Below are 23,486 nucleotides of genomic sequence, written 5' to 3'. Positions count from 1 at the left end.
CAAAATCCGGCAAGGGCAGCAGAACTACCCCAGTCATCTGCTTCAGCAGCAGTCACATGGGAAGTGATCAGGGACAAGTGCATCCCACAGACAAAGAGCTTTGGTTCCTTACACTGCTGTTTCTCTATGCCTAGACTGTGCTGGGGTTCTGTGAGGTATGAATAACAAAAGCTGAAAGGGTTGGACATGCAGGTGGGAAAGGCTCAGAGGGACAGGCTCTCCCAGCAAGCCAGTGGATAACAGCTGGAAAAGCCAGAGCTTTCAGGTGTAAATTGTGCTCCATTCCTAGAAGGTCTGTCTCTTTTCAAGTTAAACTCATGACCTGCTCCAGGAAAGAAAGAAGATTGCAAAGAGGGAAAGGTGGCGGAGCCACCAGTTCCCATGAAAAGCAGAGAATCACAGCCTGTGGAACACAAGAAAGTGGAGACCCAGGAAAATCCATTCTGGGGTCCTCCAAGACCTCATCAGGTCAACAGGGTAGAAAGCAGTTACATCTTAGAAGAGTTGTGGGAAGTAACAAAGACTTGGCAGAAGTCTCCCCAGCTGTGGTAAACTGTGGACCAGGCCCAGGGAGAGGCACAAAACTGAGCAAGAAGTGTTCTGGTTTCCCACTGCTTTCCGCAGCTATCCACTGTGCCAGGTGACAGCACAGGGAGGCAGCACTCAGCTCTTCTGTGCTACTTCCCCCTCTCTCATTCCTGAGCTTTAAGAAATGAGCCCAAGGCAATTCTGAAAATTCACTTATCTCAACCTGTAATTGAGAAACCTATTTAATAGTTACTTAAACCCTGAGCAGCTCTGAGCTGCAGCAGTTGATGAATATGCATGGCCTGGGATTTACATTTGGTGGCAGTGTGAAGACAGGATGTCAGGCAAATGAGCTATGAGAAATGTTGCCCATGCAAATGTTCACTCTGCTCTAAGTTCTCACTGCAATTCCCATCCTTGAAGCCATTTCTGTCATTCTCTTATTTGCATTGGAAATGTAGTAACAAAATAATGCAACTTCACAGAAACTGGTCCTAGTTCTGTGCAGACAGGATGGATTCTTTAATACATCTATGACAGACTGGAGTCTTGAACTAACAGCAAACAAAAAAAAATATATAGAAGTCCTGCCAAGGTCATCCCAGGCCATGCAGTTGTGGAGCTCTCTCAAACCACATCTTCATCCAACTTCCCAGCCCTCACCTGAACAAGGCTGGTTATTAGACAAACCAGCAGAGGTCTGCAGGAACAGAAAAGCTGCTGTTTTCACTCACAGTTCATTTTCTCAGTTTTCTGCTTTCAGAAAGGGGAGCATGAGCCCAGGACAGCTCCAGAGAAACTAGGAAACCTGCTTATCCACATTTTGAGGACTTCAGTAAACAGACTAAACACAGAGAACCCCATCCACAATGCTGCATCCAGCCCTGGGGTCCTTAACAAAAGGACATGGAGCTGCTGGAGCAAGCCCAGAGGAGACCACAAAGAAGCTCTGAGGGCTGGAGCACCTCTCCTCTGTAGACAGGAGTTCAGCCTGGAGGAGGCTCTGGGTGACCTCAGAGACATGCCAGTAAGCAAAGAGGCTGGAGAGAGACTTTTGACAAGGGTATGGGCAGGCAGCACAAGGGGAAATGCCTTTAAACTGACAGAGGAGAGGTTTAAATCAAGTATCAGGAAGAAATTTTTCCCTGTGAGGGTGGTGAGGCCCTGGCACAGGCTGCCAGAGCAGCTGTGGATGCCCCATCCCTGGAACTGTTCAAAGCCAAATTGGACAGGGTTCTGAGCAACATGGTCTAGTGGGAGGTTGGAACTAGATGAGCTCCCTTTCAACCCAAATTATTGGTTGAGAATTGGTTAAGAATTCTGAGAAACAGTTAATACTCTGTTCTTAGAAGATGTCATGTAGGAGCAGGAGGTTAAAAATCCCAGCTGGAAGTGACCATATCTCACCTGCTGTGGTTGGGCTCCAGGTCCTGACATCCTTCTCAATTCCAGTAGGTTCCAGCATTTCCACTGATCTCTCACTCCCACATCAAGGACAGCCATCCCTAAGCCATGCTAGTTAAGGCACTGGATTGTAATGCTTTTAAATTCCTTTCTGCTGTATGTGCCTCATGCAGGGAGATTTTCAGATTCCCTTTGCTAATCACACACTTGAGAGGCAAATTCCATCTAGGAAGAGCCAGAGGACAAAGTGCCTCTGTCCTTCACCTTCAGCCAAGAAAAGGCTGGACAAGTACTGGACTCAGCCACTTGTGGTGTGCCTTGGGCAGAAAAGTGAACCCTTCCATCAGCCTGCAGGTAAATGGACAAAGTACCCAATGGCTTTTGAACAGCTGTTTGCAGATGCCTCTAAAACACTGCCTGGACAGCAGGGCTGGCAAACACCATCTGCCCTCTGCAAGAGAAGCAGAGCAATGTGGTTTGCTGTTTGTCTTTTCTAAAGCTACCTCCCTTTCACACTGCAGAACATCTCCAGGAAAGCCACAGGTCACAGCAGTGCTGCTTTTCTTTGGTGCTCTCTGGTCTGTTCACAGCCAGGTGGGAAAAGTTTAAATAAGGTTACTTCTTATCCTTTTGATTGTAAATATTCCCAAAGCATCATTATGAAACAAGCAATCCTCTGTCTGATTTCAGGACTTAGCACTGTCAGTCAGTGTTAGCTATTTGAAGTTACACCACCTAAAATTTTAGCAGCTCCAGAAAGTTTTCAGGTGTAGCGTACAACATTCATATTTTCCCCACAGAACTTTACCACATTTCCTGCACTTACACATGTAATCCCCCAGTTCCCCCCTTGCCCAAAGCAGCACAATTAACAAGGTTTGGTGGCTGCTCTCACAACGTGCCCACAAGCAGCTCTCTGTAAGTTCACACAGCCCCTTGCTTGGGGCCCCTGGAGTAGATTCATGTTTTCAGAGTAAGAAGGGCATATCAGTTTTAAGAAACAAGAGTTTTAGGGCAGCAAAATCCACATTTTCCCCAGTGCAGACCCTTCTATTAAAGGCTGCTCCCAGACAGCAGCTGAACAGAGCAGAGGGGGTCAGTTAAATAAGTGACCACTGGATGTCACCACTGCTTTAGCCACAGAAACCAAGGCAGCCTTGCACCTAAACAAAATATGTCAGCAGGGACTACCAGGGAGTCAAACAAACTTACAGCACCTTGTTTTCACTACACAGAAGTTTATTATGAAAGTTAAACATACAACACAAAAAGTAGCAAAAGCAATCCTGTAGCTTAAGGCAACTCTTACAGGAGATGAGTTCAAGAAAGATGATGCAACTTCAGTTTAAATAGAAATTATGAAAAATATCAAATTGCATCAATAACTTAAAATGCACTTTAAAAAGTCTGCACTAACCAGCAGAGGGTAAGGGCTGTGATCTTAATGCCAGCATTAAGATATGGAAAGCAGCAGAATGCTAAATGATGATAGGGAAAGTTCAGTATTTACACAGAGATAGCAACGTTAATATCTGATAGCGTCATTTCCTGTGTACTTATGGTTTAAAACCACTGTCTGAAACGTTATTTTAAAATAAATCTTCAGACTATTCCATCAAAAATACACAGATGGCAGAGAAGATCCAAGGCCAGGGATGCGTGCAGATGCATGCGTGTGTCCCTTAAATAACTCTTTGCAGAAACACTTTAGAAAAATTATTTCTTTGGGGAAGAAGAGCAAGAAGAATGTGGCCACAGAGTGAAAAAGATTATCTTTCAGGTGAATCACATTTAAATTGAAGTATCAAAATATTTCTATTTGATGACATTCTCACAGTTTACAGTTAATGACATTTTTAAGTGAATGTTAAATATTCATATTATTAACATACAAAGATTCTCCTTCACATTGACATCTGCTTACATTTTTGCAAGACCTCTTTTGCATCAATTGTTTTGCCATTAATGAGGAATGTATAATTGTCTTAATTATAGAATTTAATTAAGATTTAACTCTAACCATATTGAGTTTCTATCTTTAAAATAATTCTTAAAACACTGGATTCAGATCCCTTATTTTAAAAAGGTATTTAAGTGACATTTTAATCAATCAGGCTGTACAGGAAGCACCACATTTTAACAAAGCCAAATGACATCACATTTCTAATAAATTTTCTTCAAATATTGGATGCAATGAAATCTTTGGAGTAAGTCCATTCACCATCACCCCAAATGAAACAAGATTAATTCATACATTAATTCATCCCAAATCTTACCCTGTTAGAAAATGCAATATATACTGCAACAGTCTTAATTTGCATAAGATTTAATAGAAGGGGCCTATGTGCAGTATGAGGCTCCTGCACACAAGCTCATCGCAGCTTTTCACCATTCAGCACAACTTTACAAAAAGCCTAAGATATAAAATATACTTAAAGCAGTTATCTTAAACATGATTTAATATATATCACCTTGGCAGCTGATCATTTTTGTTCCCAGTTGAAATGCTGTTGAATCTGATTGTGGAGTTGCAGTATCCCTTTGAAGAACTAGTTAAAAAAATCCCTGAATAAAACAGAAGCCAGCCTGCGACTTCCTCTGAGTTTCAGTAAAGCACTATATACAGGGTATAACAGCCACCCAAACTCACTTGGAACAGAATAAAATCTGAGACAGATAATGGGGCAGAATGCATTAATGCATGAGAATATACATTTTAAGATTTTTATAATTTTAAAAGTGGAACCAATGAATTGTTAGCAGTTAAATGAATACTGCAACTGTAATGTTTACAAACCCACAAAGTTTGAAAACTGATTCCAACAGCTCTGATTCACTGGGTTTAGCTTGGAAATAATGCAAAATAATGTCAGCAGTTTTAATAAGGTCTTGCAAATTTAGAAAAAAGAAAACTGAAAGAAAGATAAGAATGCATTATCTAAAATAAAGCAGGAACAGAATAAGGACAATCAAAGTTCCAAAAGCCCATATTAAAAAATTAAGCTTGGAATGCATTGGCTTCCAGCAGTTTACAAACAAAACAAAACAAAAAAACCCAAACAAAAAAAACCTAAAAACAAAACCAAAAGTTGTTCTAAATCTGTAATATCTTGACCTATTTTTAAGTGACAATTTTTATTACAGTTGAGAAAAATGGTTTTATAGCTGCATAAGTTTCCATTTCACTAAAATAGTGCCAACAAAAATAAGTTTGCATAGAAAAACAAAATTTTGAATTGCCACTGGCTACATGCTTAAAATGGGAAATGCAGGTATTGTAACATAAACATAGTGCAAACCATGGCAGTTCTGGTGACTCTGACTGCCGCAGGTCAGGAAACAGACCATAATATACCCAGTTCTCACAGTTTCTGGTCTTTTATTCAATCCTTTGCCAAGTAGAAGCAATGCACGTGTGCAGAGCCGGGGACGCTGCTGCCGCTGGTTAACGCAGTTTGAGATCATCGCCACTGCCCAGGTTGGAGCCAGGACTAGGGTCTTGCTGTCTTCTTGCCTGCGTGGACAAACACACTCGGAGCATCAGCAACCAGGAAATTATCAGCTCTCTTACTCAGTATGTTAACACAAATAAGACCATAAACAATACAAGTTAAATGAACAACACAAAATTAGCAAAAGCAATCCTGTAGCTTAAGGCAACTTTTACAGGAGATGAGTTCAAGAAAGATGATGCAACTTCAGTTTAAATAGAAATTATGAAAAATATCAGATTGCATCAATAACTTAAAATGCACTTTAAAAAGTCTGCACTAACCAGCAGAGGGTAAGGGCTGTGATCTTAATGCCAGCATTAAGATATGGAAAGCAGCAGAATGCTAAATGATGAGCGAGAAAGGTCAATATTTACATAATGATAGTAATGTTAATTGTAAAGAAATTTTACAATTCCAGCAGTGAGCAAAGCAATACTTTTTAACATCAAAACCATTCTTTCCCCTCAGTTCAGTTTGCCCCCCAAGGCTCTCAGGAGGGCAGCAGATCTGGCAGCCCCTGTCCCTGGGGGGCTCAGAGCCTGCTGTGCCTCCCCAGCAGGGACTGTGTGCTCGTGCTCACGCACACGTGCACTCTCACACTGCCAGGCTTCAAACATTGCTTCAGCAACCAGCAAGAGACTCCCACAATAGTTAGGGAACAATTTTCTGTCTCTTCTTCCAAAAATAATTTTCCTTCCTGTGAAATTCCCTTCTGTTAACTTTTCCTGTCAGCTTTGGGGAGAAAGGCTACAATATGAGATAGAATACATCACATCACTTCCAGATAATTTTATGAGGGAAGCATTTACTTTAGCTTCCTCTAGAATCAAGAGACTTATAGTAACACATGAGCACAATTTAATCCATAGATGGACACACATTTTAACACCTCATGTTTTACTGCTTTCTTCTTCAGTGCACCTGCAAAGTTAACAAACTGAGAAAACTGACACATGACTGTACCCCTGTATTAAAACAAAAGCAATGTAAGTTCTCCTTTAAATAAATTATTGGGGTAAACAGTTTGAGTTAATGACATTGTAAAGAGGTAATTAAGAACATTCAGTCACAGCAAAAGACACGGCTATCTATTTTCTCCACCTGTACACTGGTACAGCACACACAAATGCTGCACATAAATACTTTAAAACATTTATTTCCTTCAAATTTTAAAACCATACTTTGACTCTGAGAACATCTAATACATGCTAGCTGGTTTTTAAGACATTTTAGTAGCAGCACTTTTATTTAAGTTTATAGAGTGAATAGCTGGCACCGTGGCCTGTAAGTGCCACATGTCCCAAACAGTCCCAGGCCACATTCCCAGCTGGTGGAAGGTGTCACTACTCAGGCTTTATTCCATCAGCTGCAATAACCTGCCATATTCAGGGCTTTAAAAAATGCAAACCAGTGACAACTTCCCTGTTCTAAAAGACATTTCCTATGTTCCTGAAAGGCTGGGGAACAGCCTTAACACAGGCATTGTTCCACTGCAATACCCTTCAAACAGTGAGCGTGTTGGCACCATCCCACAGAGCTGTGACAAACAGGGGCATAGGTGCTGCTTTGGGGGCTCCCTGGGCTCTCCTGAGCCCCAGCTGCTGACACAGAGGAGGCCTCCCCACTGCCCAGCAGCTGCCCCAGCTCACCAGGTGCTGCTGCTGCACTCCCATTCCAAAGGGTGAGCAAGCACAGCCTGCTCACCCCAGACCCTCTGGCATGCACTGCTGACACCACCTTTCCCAACTTAGACCTTTCTTTGTTCACTTCTTCCCCCCTTATCTACCATTCTTCTTGTCTGCCTAACTGTATGCCCCCAGTGCACTAGGTTAGCTGCACCCAGACAGAGAACTGCTGCTTCCTTCTCCTATTTAAAAGCCAATTTGAAGCTACATTTTCCTTTCATGTGCAATGGTCCCTTTCTGATGCACATGGAGTTCATTCAATAAATCCCTTTAGTAATCAGCAAGTTTCCAGAGCAGACAATCCTCTTCTGCACTCTTCTTAGTGGTCACACTGCCACTATTGCTTTGGAAACACCTCCACTAACTTAAATATCACAATTGTTACCTACTACATTTATGTATTCAGTGTTGGCGGTACTTTAGGTAATTAAGAGTGAGCCAATCTTTTTGCTCTATCTGCACTAGTTGTACTCTGAAGGAACAATCTGCTTCTCCTGCTTGCAGAAGAAATCTGAAGGTGAGAACCAACACCAGTGCTGGTGCTCAAACCCACAGATTTCTCAGTAATCTTTCTGAGGAATCACATTAAAGCAAACTGCTCTAATCACCACAGAGCACTGATGACTGTAAGTGCTTAAGGGTGTATTCCTTGAGGCCCTTGAAACAACTTCTGCACACTGTCCTCTTTGTAGAGATACACAGTGTTAGAAGATGGCATTTAATTAAGCTTTTTACATTATTTCCAAAAGCCAAATCATTCAGCTTTGACTATCAAAATCACTGAAGGAAACCCCACACTTCCTTTTTCCTTCAACAGAAAAGTCTACTGTGCTGTAAATATTTTCTTCATATGAAATGGTTGTTCATCAAGTCTCAGTAGATACTTCCAGGCTAATTTAAGAGTTGTACCAAGATTAACAAAACAGCAACAGTTCTACTTTGCATATCCTTCTATTGAACAGACTGTAACAAGATTTCTTCTGGTTTTACTGCTGCCTCTTTCTTCTAAAAGGAAACAAAGACATGCTCTGTCTTTAACAATTACCAAAATCTTACTTCTACCAATTTTGCACTCAATAAACATTTTTATACTTAACTAGAAAAGACCAGCAAGTTAATTGCTGCTATAATACTGCTCTAAAAACAACAGTGTTTCTTCTTCAGAAAACAAATCATATGCACAGCAATTTTATTGTCAAATTTCAGTGAAGGCTCCAAGATATGAGCATATGGTTGCATTTATGCTTTGCTTAAAGTGGTCCTTTCTTTCAAAGCATATGAAGGAATTTGCATGATTCGTGACCTCATTGCTACTTGTAGAGTTTGCAGAAGCCACTAGTGAACAACTGCCAGATTTGCCCTTTCAAGTGATATGCAAAAGGCATGACAAATGACCCTCAAATATACCAAAACCAGTCATTACAATATCTTACAACAGTGTATGTGGATAAAGGTGCAATTTTGCAATTCAGTAAGTGGGAATTTACACAAGCAACTGCAACATGTTGGAATGACAGCTCTGACTCAGGCAGCCTGCTTTCCTTGTGCTACTACTGTGCAAAAAGGCAAATGTGTGAAGCAGGCTTGTTCTAGCAGTCACAGCCATTCTGCCAGGGCACAACACAGCATCTACAACTGGGCTTCACATGCTGAAAGAAAAATACAAAAATTAAAAGATGCTTGGTAAAGACTAGAAAAATCACTTTGTACAAAGACAGGAAGCACACTGTGCAGCAAGAAGCACTGGGTGCTATTTTTGTCCACTGACAACTGGCAAAATAAAACTTCCATAAGAAATGCCACAAGGTCCTTAACACTCCCTTGTAGGAGTGGTGTGACTATCACACGAGTGCCCTACACAAGTGGGGTAGTATCTGCTGCTTCTCAGTCTGTTACAGGAAGCTAAAACTTCCCTTTTATAGATGTAAACCAGCAATTTCCAGACTTCTCACCACTGGGGGGGTCCTACACTCCCCAGCATAGCTAATCAATCCTCTAAATTGCAATTTTTGCTGTAATTTTTGAAATGCATACCTTTTGCTGTCACACAAAAGCAGCAGTATTACTCTCAGTGAATAATGGGCTCAGCTTCTCAAGGATTAAGGAGACTTGCTTCAATTAAGAAAGATGCATCTATCTTTGCCATTGGGAAATGGAATACACTGCTATGAGTCATGCTTAATGAGCCTTGAGAAAACAGCAGTTATTCATCTTTTCTCTGTGTATTTCATTTTTTCAGTCAAACGTTGATTTTAAGTTTGAAGGGCACTACTTCACATGTTCTTCATCTGTTATTTAGTGAAAGTATAACAAATATTTGCTTGTGAGAAACTGGTAATTAATACACAGATCCCACTAAAGTTGCAATTATCCTAAAAATGAATGTATTTTAACCAACATTGCCAGTTTTCTTCTAAATATCCAGGAACAGAAGAGTTAACCTGATGGACACATCAGGAGTTTCAACACTGAAAAATACTTAGCACTCAGCTTTCAGAACATGAAGCCATGCAAATCTTCTGCTGCACAGAAGGAATTGTATCTGACCACAAGCCATTGAAAACCTCTAACCCTGGAGAGGGTGTGATGACCAACTGAAAGAATTGCAGGAACATACCTGGCAAAAAACCATTTCAAAGCCTCCTCTCAAATGCTACTCTAGACTGATTCATGCTGAACTCATAATGCTGGCACCATGGGGGTAGTGACTGACAAAAAAGAGCAGAGTTACTACAAAAGCATTTTGAGATTAAACAAACATAAAAAGCATGTCCTGCAGTATTTCTTACACCTCTGCTCTCTTTAACCTCTGATGTCTGAGCTTTTCCCAAGCGTAAATACAGGCTAAGGGGAATGGACTGAAAGTCTTAGCAAGAGTAAGATGCAGTATCATATCTGTATCATATTGCTTTTCTTCTCAATAAACTAGATAGCTTGGAATCATTAAATCAGTAAGTTTTATCATTTACTTTTCTGAACAAGAACCACATTGGAGGCTTTACATCTGTTACTGGGGCACAAAGGAAAAACAGATGGGCAATAAGGAAGGTGGCACATAAGCAGTTCCTCCAGCAGCCAAGACAGTCAGAACACATCTTCCTCCTCCAGTCACTCAATGCTGCAGCCTATTGTGCTTCCATCTGTACTAACAAAACTCCTTAAACTGACTTTAGGAAAGCATCTCTAGCCAGCCCCTTCCTGTGCATGCTCTGAAGCCTCAAACATACCTAAGGAAACCAACTCCTCTTACCACATGAGCTCATCAGGAAAAGATAATGCAGTCCCACTGTGTGGGTTACATGATAGCTCTGAGAAAGCAGAACTGAGAAAGTTGGAAGCAAATTTAGTAAGGATGGACAGAGAAGATGGCCCCTCCCTTTCTATGAATCACTTAAAAAACAGCAGCAGGGAAAACTGGGACCTCTGAATGCCACACAGTGAAATGACAAATACAACCATATCCACTGCATCTACAACTTGGGACACTGGTGAAGAGGAGGGAAGGAAGGGGAAGTTAATTTGATGAAGGGCTGTCACAAAAAGAATAGCCAAAATAAAGTCTCTCCATGGACAACTCCACTGCAATTCTTTAATTGGATTCTGGCAGCTCTGTCCTGTTGAAACAGACAGAGTAAATGCATTATGTGCCTTGGCATCTGCCATCTATAATTTACTAAATAAGTGAAAAATCAGGCTATGCTATGAAAAACTAAACAGTGAACATTTGGATTCTCTTAGGACTGCCAGCCTCCTGAAAAGGGATAAAAAAAAAAACCCCAACTAACCAAAACTGAGAATACTTTGCAGATACTTTTTAGAAAAGTATACAACCACAGGATAAAAACCACCCAAATGAAAAAAAAACCCCAAAACCCAGCCCTGAAATAAAGAGAGCAATACTCAGAAAAATGACCAGTTACACCCTAGCACACCTTCACATTAGTCCTGGTGTCTGAGGCAGACTCACAGCAATGAACTGAAAAACTGAGTTGCTGGTTAATAATCTCTCCCATGGAGATGTGAGCATGGCTCACAACGCTGGCCCTGCCTCCAGTAACCTTCCCTGGACAGAGGGCAGGAGAAACTCAGCAAAGCTGGGGCCCTACAGCACAGTGAGAATGTCAACTCAGACATCACACAACTCCTCTGGGCACAGCTTGATGAAGCAGCCCATGTGCTCCCTAGTCTCTGGGGGCCCTGCACAGACTCTCAATCTGCATTTCTCAGAACTTGAGCCACAGCAGCACCACTACACACTGCATCCCTGAGCCACTGGCAGCCAGAGGGGATATGATCTTTACCACATTCCTAGCAGGCACAGCTATCAGCTTCAGACTTCGTGGCCTGGATCCAGTCTCTGCAGTTGCTTTGTTGGCTGCCCATAACATTCATTTTGCTATCAGCTCTCCTTTTCATTGAACCTGGGAAGGAGTAGCCTTGATCTTTCTTAATTATAATGTCAAGCACCACTTAAATTATGCAAATAATGGAAAACAGGCCCTCAAACTTGGCAAGAGATCTGGATGTTAGACTGAAGTAACTGTAGAACTATTAATGCCATGAATTCTATACCCAAAGCTCTTTTTTATTCCTACTTCCATTCTGATTGTTTTTCAAGCTCACTGAAAGTCAAAATAAAAAAATTTCCTGACAAAGTCCATTGATAAGAGTTACTTAGCACTTACCTTCATCAAGACTTCATTGCAAACTACTATCTACTTCCTAGGAACAGACTGAAAACACACATGAACTGTGTTACCTGCAGAGCATGACCAGGCCAAGCAGCACAGCTGCTTCCTGACCCCCCTGCACCCCCTCACCTGAAATCTTTGCAATGGTTGCATCTTTGTTTAAAACATGTTATGAAGGTAATGATTCTGCTGCCCCAAACTGGACCAAGGTCACTGCAAGCCAAGGAAGGAAAAAGCACAACAGGAATAGGAGCTCTGAAGAGTTCTGAGTAGGGATGGAAATTTTTACTTTCGTATTAAAACTTCATTTCCAAGGGAAAAAAGCTTAAAGTGCTCTCTTTTAGAAAGCACTGTTTGAAAGCTGGTCTAAAGGTTATAAATTTATAATTAATATTGATTGCCTCCAGACAGTATTCCTCTGTTGCTCAGACCCTTTCTAACCTTCATTGACTGAAGGAAGACGCTTATATTACAGAATTCCCTGATTTGCAAGATTGATCTCCTCTGTCCCACAGTCAGCATTGATTCTGTACAGCACAAATTGTTTTTCTGATCTATGCATTCTATAGCACTTTTGCACAAGCACCAGCTATTTAAGTTCTTGTGAAGCAAACCAGTCACGACTTAACTGGCCTTCTTGTCCTGGACTGGCACTGCAGAACCTCTTCAGGCAACTCACTCCCACCCAAACACCTTTTTCCAAGTCAGGTTGTACCCACCCTGCATCTAAACAAATTATTTATGCTTGTGTAAAAGCACACACCAAATCTACACTGCCCACTGCATATGAAAAATCAACGGTTTGGGTTTCTTTCATATCCAAAAACCTGGGTTAAATGTTAAACTATTTTTCTATCATCATCAGTTTGGAGAGTACATACAATAAACACTAATTAAATTAATTCCAGATTAATAAGGAAAAACCCTCTTTAAAATCTGATGAGAAAATTTTCAGTAAAAAACCCCGAGCCAAAATTAAAAACAAAAAAGTCCCCACATACTTATTGTAATACTGTACACTTTCTTCTGAAGCCAGTTGTATTTGAGAAAAATATAATTAGTTAGAGCATTTATTTACACCAGCAGTTTCATCTTAGAAAAAATTAAGAAAAGGAGAATAATTTCAGTGTCTAGAACCTTGGGAAGAACATGAAAGTCGGTCCTACTACTTTATTTTCTTTCAACTCTAAACTGTTTACATGTCTGTAACAAAATTCTGTTTGTTTTTTAAGAGTTACCAACTTCAGCAAAATTAAATGAAATGTATCTTGCCCATTTCAACTGGTAATTCCCAACAAACAAGAATAACATGTAAAAACCTAGGGCAGGCCACAGTATTTAAAATTTAGGTAAATTTTTACTCCAGCACTCTTTAAAGGGTGGGGTTGGTGGGTGTTTTTGGTGCTTTGTATTGAGAGGGATTGCTTGTGGAAGAAAAACAAGTTTCAAAACAGGGTTTTTTTTCAGCAAAATGAAGGTTTTTAAAATGGGAATTTCATGCAGTTTCCCAAAATGGCTCTGCTTAGCCATTAATGTAATTTATATTTAGCACAAGACCACAAACAGACAGATTGCTAGACTAGACTGTTTTAGGGAGAGCAAACCACTCTGTCTCTTTACTCACAGTGTTGCTAAAATAAAGAGCATGGCAGCAACATAGGAAAGGAACACAAAGTAGAAAAATATGGTATTTCAAAAATACTGGTTGAAGAAATGACATCGGGAGACTGAGAACAGATCCAGCCCATCCCCAAGGAAAGCCATGGGGACATCCTCAGCCAAGCTCTGGAGAGCACAGCTGGACAAACTGTGTCCTCACACAGATCCCTGCAAGTCTGAAATGACAGTTTGTACAAAATACCCCCACCTGCACACAGCAACACACCAGAGAGTCTCTTTTCACCCACCCCTTGAAAATCCATCCTTTTGTGCCATCTGCTCCAGCAAAGAGCTGTCAGGAGGCACCTGTTTGTGGCTTTTTTGCACTGAACACAGGCCATTGATTCCAATAAATTCTAATTTCACCAACTTGGGGCTGTTTAAATCTCCCCAAGCCATTCTGGACAGTGTAACACATTTTTGCATCATGCCACTATGCTAGAAGACTGAAAAACAAGCAAAAGCTCTTCCTGGAAATTCACGTCTAGACAGCAACTTCACAGTAATTTCTGCAGAACACTTCTTGTCCTGACACTAACTCTGGTCATTCATACTGAAACCACAGCAGAGACACTCAGACTGACTCTCAACCACGACACAAGGAGATAAAGACATGAAAATTAAACATCTGCCTCACCAACATCCCTTCAGTCTCCTCGCTCTTCTAGTTTGGCAAAGGGGAGCGTACAAATACTTCAAGTTCATACACCTCATTTTTTAAACAATCTTTAAATGGGGATAAAGTCTTTCTTAATGTGTATTATTAAACATTCTCTGTCTCAGCATTCCAACATTTTTGTAGAAGTAAAAGTCATTGGGATACCTTATTAATTTTGAAGGCACTAAGAACACTCACTGACTTCAAAAGCATCTTTGAAACAGAAGAATCCTGGAGAGTGGGGCTGGATTTGCAGTATTTGATGTAACTGAGCTATACAAGTTGATATAAAAACTCAAAAGCATCTTGTATTCAAAACAAACTATGTTAAAAATGCAACAGAAGGCCGTTCAACTCAGAGGTGCTTAAAAACTTCAATGAAAATTCCTAAATCCACTCCCATCCTATTTACATCAGAGTGCTGTAATTGCACAAAAACATGATCACCTTTGAAAATTCAAGCACAACCAACCTCAGATGCCCTCAGATGCAAAGAATATGTTCATTAAAATAAAGGTCTGGTGTGCTAAACTAGAATGGAAGAGATTCTATATGATGAAAAGATGGCAAACAAACCTCACAACACCCTGAAGGAGTTTTTTCTTTTTTAGGGGAAAAGAATTTGTTTTAATTGGTTGGGAGTTTTTTTTAGGGTACTAAAAAATGAAAACTAGCTAAGCGATTATTTCTAAATTGCTACTGCACTTGCAATTCTTTCCCCTTGCAAAGTGTCACCCTTCTAAAATCCAACTGTCACACACAAGAACTTTAACATTGTTTTCAATGAGTTATCACTGATCACTCCTATGTGGGGAGTTTTAAGTCTACAGACTATGTTAAGTCTAGAGAAAGACTTAGAATAGGGAATCTTTTCTACCCAGAAAGCTGTATAAATAAATAATTTAATCTGATCATTTTCATATGCTGCCAGGCTTTGGATGGATAAATATTTCCAAAGAGCTGGCGCCTCTGTTTTGGGTAGGAGTGGGTGGAATATTGCAGGATTCCCCTTCCCTCCCCCACTGAAGCAGAATCTGGTCTCTATTAAAGGCATTTCAACTGTAATTCTACTGTCAGAAATATCCTGATTTTCTACAGTGTTGCAATTCTTAAAACCATCATTAACACTGATGAGATCCTGTTCCACATCTGCCAATTCTGAGTTTTACTGTCCATGCCAAGCATGGCAGAAAAGAAAAATCTAAAACTTTCTTCAGGATGAAAGCTGTATAGAAATCATATTAAAATGATCATAAGGAAAGTATCTTCATTTGTGTGTAGCATAATATACATAAAAATTCACTCAGCACACATAGAACTGGCCTTTCCCACAGAAAAGCCTTCAAGTGCCATCTCTGTAGTGAAACCAAAGATACTGCTGGCCCCACTGAAATTACAGAAACGAACATAAGGCAGTCTGGATTAAGGTTTCTGCAGCTGTCAGCAATGCAATCATCAGAAGGGTGCCACTGACAAACTGCATTTCCAAGCTGACTGAGCACATCAGCATCAGAAAATTCAATACAGGCCACAAATACAGCAAACACAGGAATGCACTTTTATGCACCACTTTCTATTGAGAACTGGGTACAAGGATCATGAACATCAAATGCTTACTGATTAAAGTTCATTTGATTCTGCCCAAATGCTGCCTTAGATTGAAAAGAAGGGTAACAATGAATGATTTGGAAATCTGATTGCTCTTTAGGAATGCATTGTAAGTCTATTTCTGCTCTCTACCATCTCGTCCCAAAAGAGCCTGATTTTTATACAGTCCTAAGATCAAGAGTAAAAAAGCTTGTCTGTAAACATTCCAGATATAAGTTCAGGACATCTTACTCCAAACACAGGAATGAAAACTGAAATATAAAAACCAATTATAGACCTACAAGTAACTGGAGGAAAAAAATCTGTTGGTTAGACATATCAGAGAGGCACAGTAAAATAAACAGGAAAGTATGCAAAACAACATATTACAATTATTAAAGATTTACACTCGACATCACAAATTTGAAACATTTGATAATACTTTTCATTCTACTTAAACTTATTTTAAGTCAGTAATTTTTTCTTTTCTTCCTTTCTGTAGGTGATCTATACCAGTGCTTTAGAGCTGGGACAACTATTGTTGTTTCAAGAGAAAATGGGTACCAACAGCTAATAAGGACATCAATTGATAGCAACTGCCTTCTGCCTTATTAAAAGCAAGAGTGGTTTCAGAAGTTACTGCATCCAGCTCCTGCAGACAGCCAAGAATGTTGCTTTTTGTGTCTCAGTGTCATGAGTTTTGATGTCTGTCATGAAGCCCCAGATGCTCAATATTACCATCTCACTGTTAATTGAATTAGTGTTTTTGCACAGCCTAGCTGCAAGTAAGTGTTTTCTACACTTGGAGGAAAATTAAGTGTCTCAGAGTCCAGAAGTTATATCAGGAATCCTCATTCTTTTTTAACCTTCAGCATGCACATGGCTTCTCTTTAATAAGAGGAGTGGGGATGAGGGGCACAGTGCAAGGAGAATATATCAAGAAAAGTTGTAAGTACATTGAGGTAAAAGACATAAGATTGGATCTAAAGTTCCTACTGTGTTGTTAACAGTAAAGCAGGCTGGCACAGGTCTTCATGAACAGCTTAAAGCTAATTCTACCTTCCTTCTGCACTTACAAGCAGGTTGTAACTATGCTGGGACAGAATTATTCAGGCAATCCAGCAGCTGCTCCAAGAATCCAGTGGAAGCAGGGCCTCCAAGGCAAGGATTTCACCTTTGTTACAGCTGCCATCTGACCTGGCTGCAGCAGTGTTTGCAAGGAGACACACACCAGCCACTTCAAAGAGAGATATTATCCTCTGTGCCTATCTGTTCCCTCTCATTCTCATGCTCAGTGCCTTCCAGCTGTAGCTGGAAGGGAAGAGAGCCTGTCTGATCATCCCAATTATCCAAAAGAATGCCAAAAGAAAAGTAGCTTAGCAATAACAATAATCAAATTTTCTAAAAACCATAGAACCAGCAGATTGATCACATTTGATTAGAGTTAAATCAGGCTCTACTGATGAAGCAGGAAGTAAGAAAGAGCATTAGTAAGGGAAAGAAATTCAAAGCCTTTCTGTGTTCTCCCTATTCTCTCCTGACCTGCAGCCTGCCTTAACTTGCCAACTCCCCTTATGTATTATTACTTGTCCTCTTACAGCTCTCGCCTTTCTGACATCTCAGAGCAGCTGGTTTCCATTCCCTTTCCTGGCTCTTCTTTCCTCAATCCCAGTAATTTCTGCTTTCATCAAGAAAGAACAAGATTCAAGACTGTGGGGCCCTGAAGAAGCAAAGAACAAGACAGGGAAACTAAAACAGTGAAAAAAAGGAATGAGACTTCCCACCAGTAAGAAAAAGGTGAGAAGACAATAAAACTAGCCTGTACAAGAAAGCAGACTGTGGCATCGGATTAAATTGGCTGGTAATTTTTCCCAAAACATGGGATAACAAGCTCCAAAATTCAGCCCCTGCAGCTCCCAGAGCCTTTTCTGTGTTCATGAGAAATGCATGAGGCAAGAGATCCCTCTCTCAGTATCATTTCAGAGAGAAATGGCAACTCTTTGAATAAATGTCTTTACAGCTTAAGTACCCACAGCAAAGACCATCTACAGAAAGGAAAAAAGTACATTATCAGAGAATTCTTATCAAAACTTTAAACAACTTGAAATCCATTTTACAAGAGTAACAAAAAACTGCATTTTGCAATTTTTATATAACATCACCAAACAAACACAATACACAACATTGTACAAACAGACAAAAATGGAAACAATCTAAAGTTTTGGGAAAGTACTAACCAGTTACTGACAGCAGCTGTGAAACCCTCACCTCCATTTCCTCCCGATGAGACCTGTCTCTATCCTCGAATTCACGAGTTCTTCGTCGAGCCTCTTCAAAGGCTTGTTGTGCCAATGCATCCTCCTGCTACCAAAGCAGATGACACAGAGTGACACAAAAGGTGACTCTCATTTCCACCAAATCACTTTTTTTTTGAATATTAATTACCCCTTGGCAGCAAAGTCCAGTATGTCCTGCAGGACCTGCTAGAACACAGGCAGGTTCCAGCAAATGTCAATACAGGTTAATGAAATATTACTCACCTTCACTACAGCAGTAGAGATAACCAAAGCTGGAATGCAGCTACTATTAAAATACATTTTCAAAGGAGAGCTCCTGTTCCAAAGTAGTTTAAATGCTGCTGGGTTTATTTTAAGGCTAGGAATTCTCAGAAGTTCTGTGTAAAAGGCAATACATTTTATTCTCCTTATAAAAGTCATTTTGAAGACAGTGTTCACAGGTATAGCTAGATAGAGTCCACCACACAAACAGTGGTAATTTAATGATCTTGCATTTAAAAATAAGTATTACCAAAGTTACAAACCAAATAAATCCTTCATTTTACCAAAAGCTGCTGCAGGTACATCGGTATAAACATTCTTAATACTTGTGTGTCATTTATATTATTTAAATTTAGATACACAGGAAAGTGCAAAGCAGAAATTAGTCCTCCACCAACCTGCACACATTCCCATACAATGGAGGAGAAACTTGCAGGGCTTCAACAGCTCTTTTGCTTATTTTCAATAATGGCTTATGCACAGGAACAAACACATTTTGTTAAATGCATACATAAATGTTTGCATTTAACAAACTAACACTCAAAAAAACTCCTTCAAGCTGTATTTTATTTTAGAAAATGTTTAAAATAAAGTGTTAGTAATATGTGGAGCCATTATTAATTGGGTTGGAAATGATTTTTCTTAAAGACACCTTTTAACACATTTACTGTTCCCCATCAGAATGGAAGAATCCCATTTGAAGAGGCCCTACAAACCAGGAAGGGATAAATTGAATTGGTTCTCCCTCCTTCCAGCTCTTCAACTGTAATTACTGCTAACTCTGCTGACAACTCCCACATACATGCAAATGTTATTTCAAAGTTGATAATTTTTTAAAAAAGCTGACCTTGACTGTTAGAGGACATAAACATGTAGAGAGCAAAACTAAGTTTTAATATACCTGGGGACTAAAGTGCATAAATTTTTCAATCTAAGATAAAGCATCCCCAGCCTGAGAAAATGTTAAATTGCCTTTTTTGCCGTGGGCACAACCGTGGCCCTGGAGCTGCTCTGTGCAGGAGCTCCCTGGTGGCCCAAGGCAGGGAAATACAAACAGCTGCCAGGCCCAGGCTCTGCTTTCTGGGGAGGCACGGGCAATGTTTAAAGCTGCCAACAAGATCATACTTTAACACCATAGATCTTTTTAAGATTAGAATTTTGCCCTTTACAGCCGTTTTAGTGTTCATACAAGGCATAGAAACCAGGGTTAGAGAGTGGAAAATAAGTTTGTTCTTAATAATGCAGAAGGTTAGAGAAAACAGATAAGCTCGTGTCCCAGATGATTCCAGAAAAGCTGCCTTAGTTTTAGCTTACAAAAGAGATATATGGCTTTATTGCCTTCTATTTTAAATCAGATTTAAATGGAAGATGATTTTTTTTTTATTGAAGGTTTTTGCATTTTACCATCACTTACAGTGGTTATGAAATAGAAGGCTGACATACAGCCTTGGATGGAATATTTTAAAGAAATGGTCATAACCAAAAGAAACTAAATTAGAAATGCATGGCAAAAATCAGTATGTTGACATCCAGAATGAAGATGTGCTGACAGCTGAAACACTGGTTTGCTCGTGTCTGAGAAAGGGATAAAAGCATCAGAACTTTTTTAGTAAAACATAAAACTCTGCTCTATTCTTGGTGGTACATTATAACAAATCAACCAACAACCCAACTTTATACAACAGGAATTTAACAAAGATTTTTTTTTAAATGTCACTCAATTCTAGTGATAATAGCCTAGCAAATTCAGCTGTATGAGACCAAATAACTTATACATCTTAGTTTTATTCTCTTAAAATGTTCCTGGTATAAATTTACAAAGAAAAGTAAGAATAAGCAAAACATGAGCAACAGAATGAGCAATCAACATGACAACAGAACAAAACCAAACCTCCTTGTCTAGAAAATAAAATTTTAAGAAATATTAAAGAAGAGAAGCTTACACACAAATCCTCACAGCAGCCCAGTAGGAAAAGACTTGGTGAGATAGCAAGATGCTCTAGGACAGAAGAAGTGTTAAAGTACTGAAGACAGAAACAGTCTCTTAAAGACATTCAAAGATCAAATCCAGGGACATTTCAGCCCCAAAGAGGGAAGATATTCAAGCATGTATGTACAGCTTTGTGTGTGTTGGTCCATCAAAGTCTGAGCAAGCAGTAGAACCAGAGCTTTCAGTAACAAAAAGCAAGACATGGATAGGCTGTGGATTAAGTGGAAAAACCAGCAGCTTAACAGGTAAAATTAAAATATGTCAATGTTAACACATGTGGATTCTCTTCCTAAAGTATTTGTTGACCCAGTGAAGGGTAGTATGTTTTCCAAAGTATGACAGCAAAGAAAAATTTTATTTGACCCCAGCATTAGTATGAAGGGGTAAGAGACAGGAAAATGCAAGAGCAGTATATTTGCTTAAGACAAGCTTCCAAAAAATGAGGGGGGTGTGAAGGGCAGCTGGACCTCTTACAAAGGACAGTGGGTACACAGGCAATACCACATGAGGCACTTAAGCCCCTTCTGACATCAGGGTTATTTTGGGATCAAAGTCAGCAGTTCAGTCAACTGCCATTAGCAATATTACAACAGTTTTAAACAAGGAAGCAGTGACAGATACAGGAAAAAGGAAACTGAAGAATGTAAAAGATTGCCCAAATGCTTACAATACTAACACATATAAGGGTGCAGCTACTCCTGTGTCTGTATGACACTGGGTACCCTTAGGTACTACTGCTGTAGGAAACAGAATGACCATTGATGACCCTGTAGTCACCAAGAATCACAAACTAAAAACAAGTTACACACCTGTAACTGACTACAAACACCTCTGGAGATCCACACAGTGCAACACCTCCAGCTCAGCACCCTGTACTCACAGCTCAGGAGAGCACTGACACCTGAGAGCATGCACACACCCCCTCGCACATACAAAGAGTAAATCACAACCTCTGCACACAAACTTCCTGAAGACAGCAGAAGGGAATTGTTAAGTGTTGTTAAGACAGCATATACACATTGGGAAACTAAAGTAATCCAAGCACTTACAAAAGCATTTATTGGGAAATTAAGAGGAGAAAAATTAAACCTACTGGTCACCTGACCCCTCTCCTTTTTGGAAGGGTGCTCACTTTCTTCAGGCACTCTCCAGTTTTGGGAAGGGTGACACTGTCTCCTCCTGAGTGCATGTTCCCATCAGCCCACTCTCAGTTCAGAATTATTATCGAATTTATTAACTACAGATCAAGAACCTTGGGATCTGTGTTAATTCCTCAGGGCTATTCTCTGGCTGTGTAAGGTATTACAGCCTGAAGGTCTCCTAATGCACGGAGTCCACAGCAGTGACTCTGCTGCAGCTGAACTGAGCTTGCCCAAGTCACTGACACAGCTTTGAAAGAGGTGAATGCACAGCAAGAGTGGATTTAGAGTAAAAGCTTTGGTCTGTGGCTTTTCTCATGGATTCACAAAGGGTGGCAGGACTATTCTCTCTTTCTAGGCATCATAGAGGAAGTGTTCAGGGCTGGGACTTTGGCACAAAGTGCTTCTATTTAATCCCAAACATAGTCACATTAACATCACCTCATTAATATGCAAATTAGTTTCTTAAGTTAGGGAGAGGCAAGGCACAATAGAGGAGTGTTCTTGGCATTTTGGAGGAATCAAAGTTTTAAAATACTTTATTACTCTGTAGCATAGTAACAGTGCAAAATCACTCAAAGCTGTAAATTACAAACCATTCCTGCCCCTAACATTTTGACCTAATGCAGCTAAAGTAGTGTTTTGCTACAACCACATGTTTCTGAACTTCCATACTGCAAGTTTTCTCTGGAGTTTGTACTCAGAGTGAAGGCAAAAACTGTTTCCCTCCAGAAGAACAAACAAATATCCAAGTAGCCCAGGGCAGACTGCCTTACCTGCGCTCTCTCTTCATCAAATTCCAGGCAGCCCATACCATCCAGTCTCTGGAGATCTATCCAGCCTTTCCAGATTACACAGACACCATTGAGAATCATAGGTGCCTTCAAGTACACCTGGAATAAAAGCAAAACACATGCTATGAATTTGCAAGCTCTTACACATGTGCCTGCACAACGAAAATACTGATGCAGGAAGCCTCTATATGTATTCTTAGAAGAACATCCAAACCAGCTGGTAACATGAGACTCCATTTAACAGCTTCTACTGCTTCCTTTCCAAGAACTCATTTTAATCAACTGAGTGCTTTAACTTTTGCCTACTGTACTGGATGGAATAAATTTAAGCTGTGTTCTCATTTTATAAACTGGCGCGCACCAGGATTTAGTTAGAATTCTTATGCTTGCAGTTAAACCAGGAGTTTTTCTTGTCAGCTTACCTTTGTGTCACAAAGGAAGTGGCATGCTGCCAGACAGGGAGGATCCTACAGCACATCTAAATAGTTAAATGAGCATTCTCTCATAGAAACACTTGATTTTATCCCAATAAATGAGTGATTTCAACAAAGACCAAGCATTGGTTTCAGTCCTCCTCAAATTTGCAAACTACTCAAAGTTCAGTAAAATACACAACATACACACTGTGCTAAAAATAAGGAAGTCTTCCTGTATCAATTCTAGCATGTGTGAAAGGCTTTTCAAAAGAAGCAACACCAGCTGATGAAAACCCAAGTACAGCACCAATGTGCACTGTGCCTTGTGCTGCAGCACAGAATAATGTGTGATCTGAAGGCCCTACATCCAGATAACAGTACTCAAAGTGATGTCACAAAGGAACTTTAAAAGAAGCAAATACAAAACTACATGAGTTTGACTTGTTATACCTCATAATATCCCTCTTAAACAAAAGAGAGTCACAGTAAAATTACCTGAATTGTACAGAAAAGAAAAAAAAGTTAGAAAAATCAACCTTCAATAGTTATTTCAACCTACTTGGCAAGTCAAAACCTCTCATGGGACAGGAGTTTGTCCATGTTGAATCACCAGAGAGGCAAAGCTGCACACACACCTGCACCCACTTCAGATTTTGTCCACTGAACATGAATTTGGTAATTGACAAGGCTGCTTAGACACTCCAAACCCATCTGAGGTTTTTTCAGCCTTCAGGAGCAGTTGGGGCTCAGCTAGGTAGGGAACTTTCAGACAGTGCCTCTCTAACAGCTCTAAATTAATCCTCTGGCAAATCCTCATCAAAGCGTAATTGATGTTTAGCACTATAGCGCATTTCAAAGCGCCCCCACTGTGCCTGCCTGCTCA

General features: G+C 40.1%; 1 protein-coding gene across 2 annotated transcripts in view; it reads right to left on the bottom strand.

The window, feature by feature from the left end:
• Positions 1-3,165: 3,165 nt before the first annotated feature.
• Positions 3,166-23,486, bottom strand: part of CBFB (core-binding factor subunit beta) — a 37,830-nt gene continuing 17,509 nt past the window's right edge. Inside the window, exons 4-6 of one of the 2 annotated variants that reach the window (XM_064723028.1) lie at positions 22,170-22,286; positions 17,944-18,070; positions 3,166-5,446 (exon numbers count right to left, since the gene is read on the bottom strand). In XM_064723028.1, coding sequence (XP_064579098.1) covers positions 5,424-5,446; positions 17,944-18,070; positions 22,170-22,286 — 267 coding nt within the window. In that variant the 3' untranslated portion in view covers positions 3,166-5,423. The remainder of the gene's footprint in view (positions 5,447-17,943; positions 18,071-22,169; positions 22,287-23,486) is intronic. The other variant, XM_064723027.1, reaches the window with a different exon arrangement.

The sequence above is a fragment of the Zonotrichia leucophrys genome, chromosome 11 (genome assembly GCF_028769735.1).
Source record: "Zonotrichia leucophrys gambelii isolate GWCS_2022_RI chromosome 11, RI_Zleu_2.0, whole genome shotgun sequence".
NCBI classification, from domain to species: Eukaryota; Metazoa; Chordata; class Aves; order Passeriformes; family Passerellidae; genus Zonotrichia; species Zonotrichia leucophrys.
This window is presented reverse-complemented; position numbering and strand designations above follow the sequence as displayed.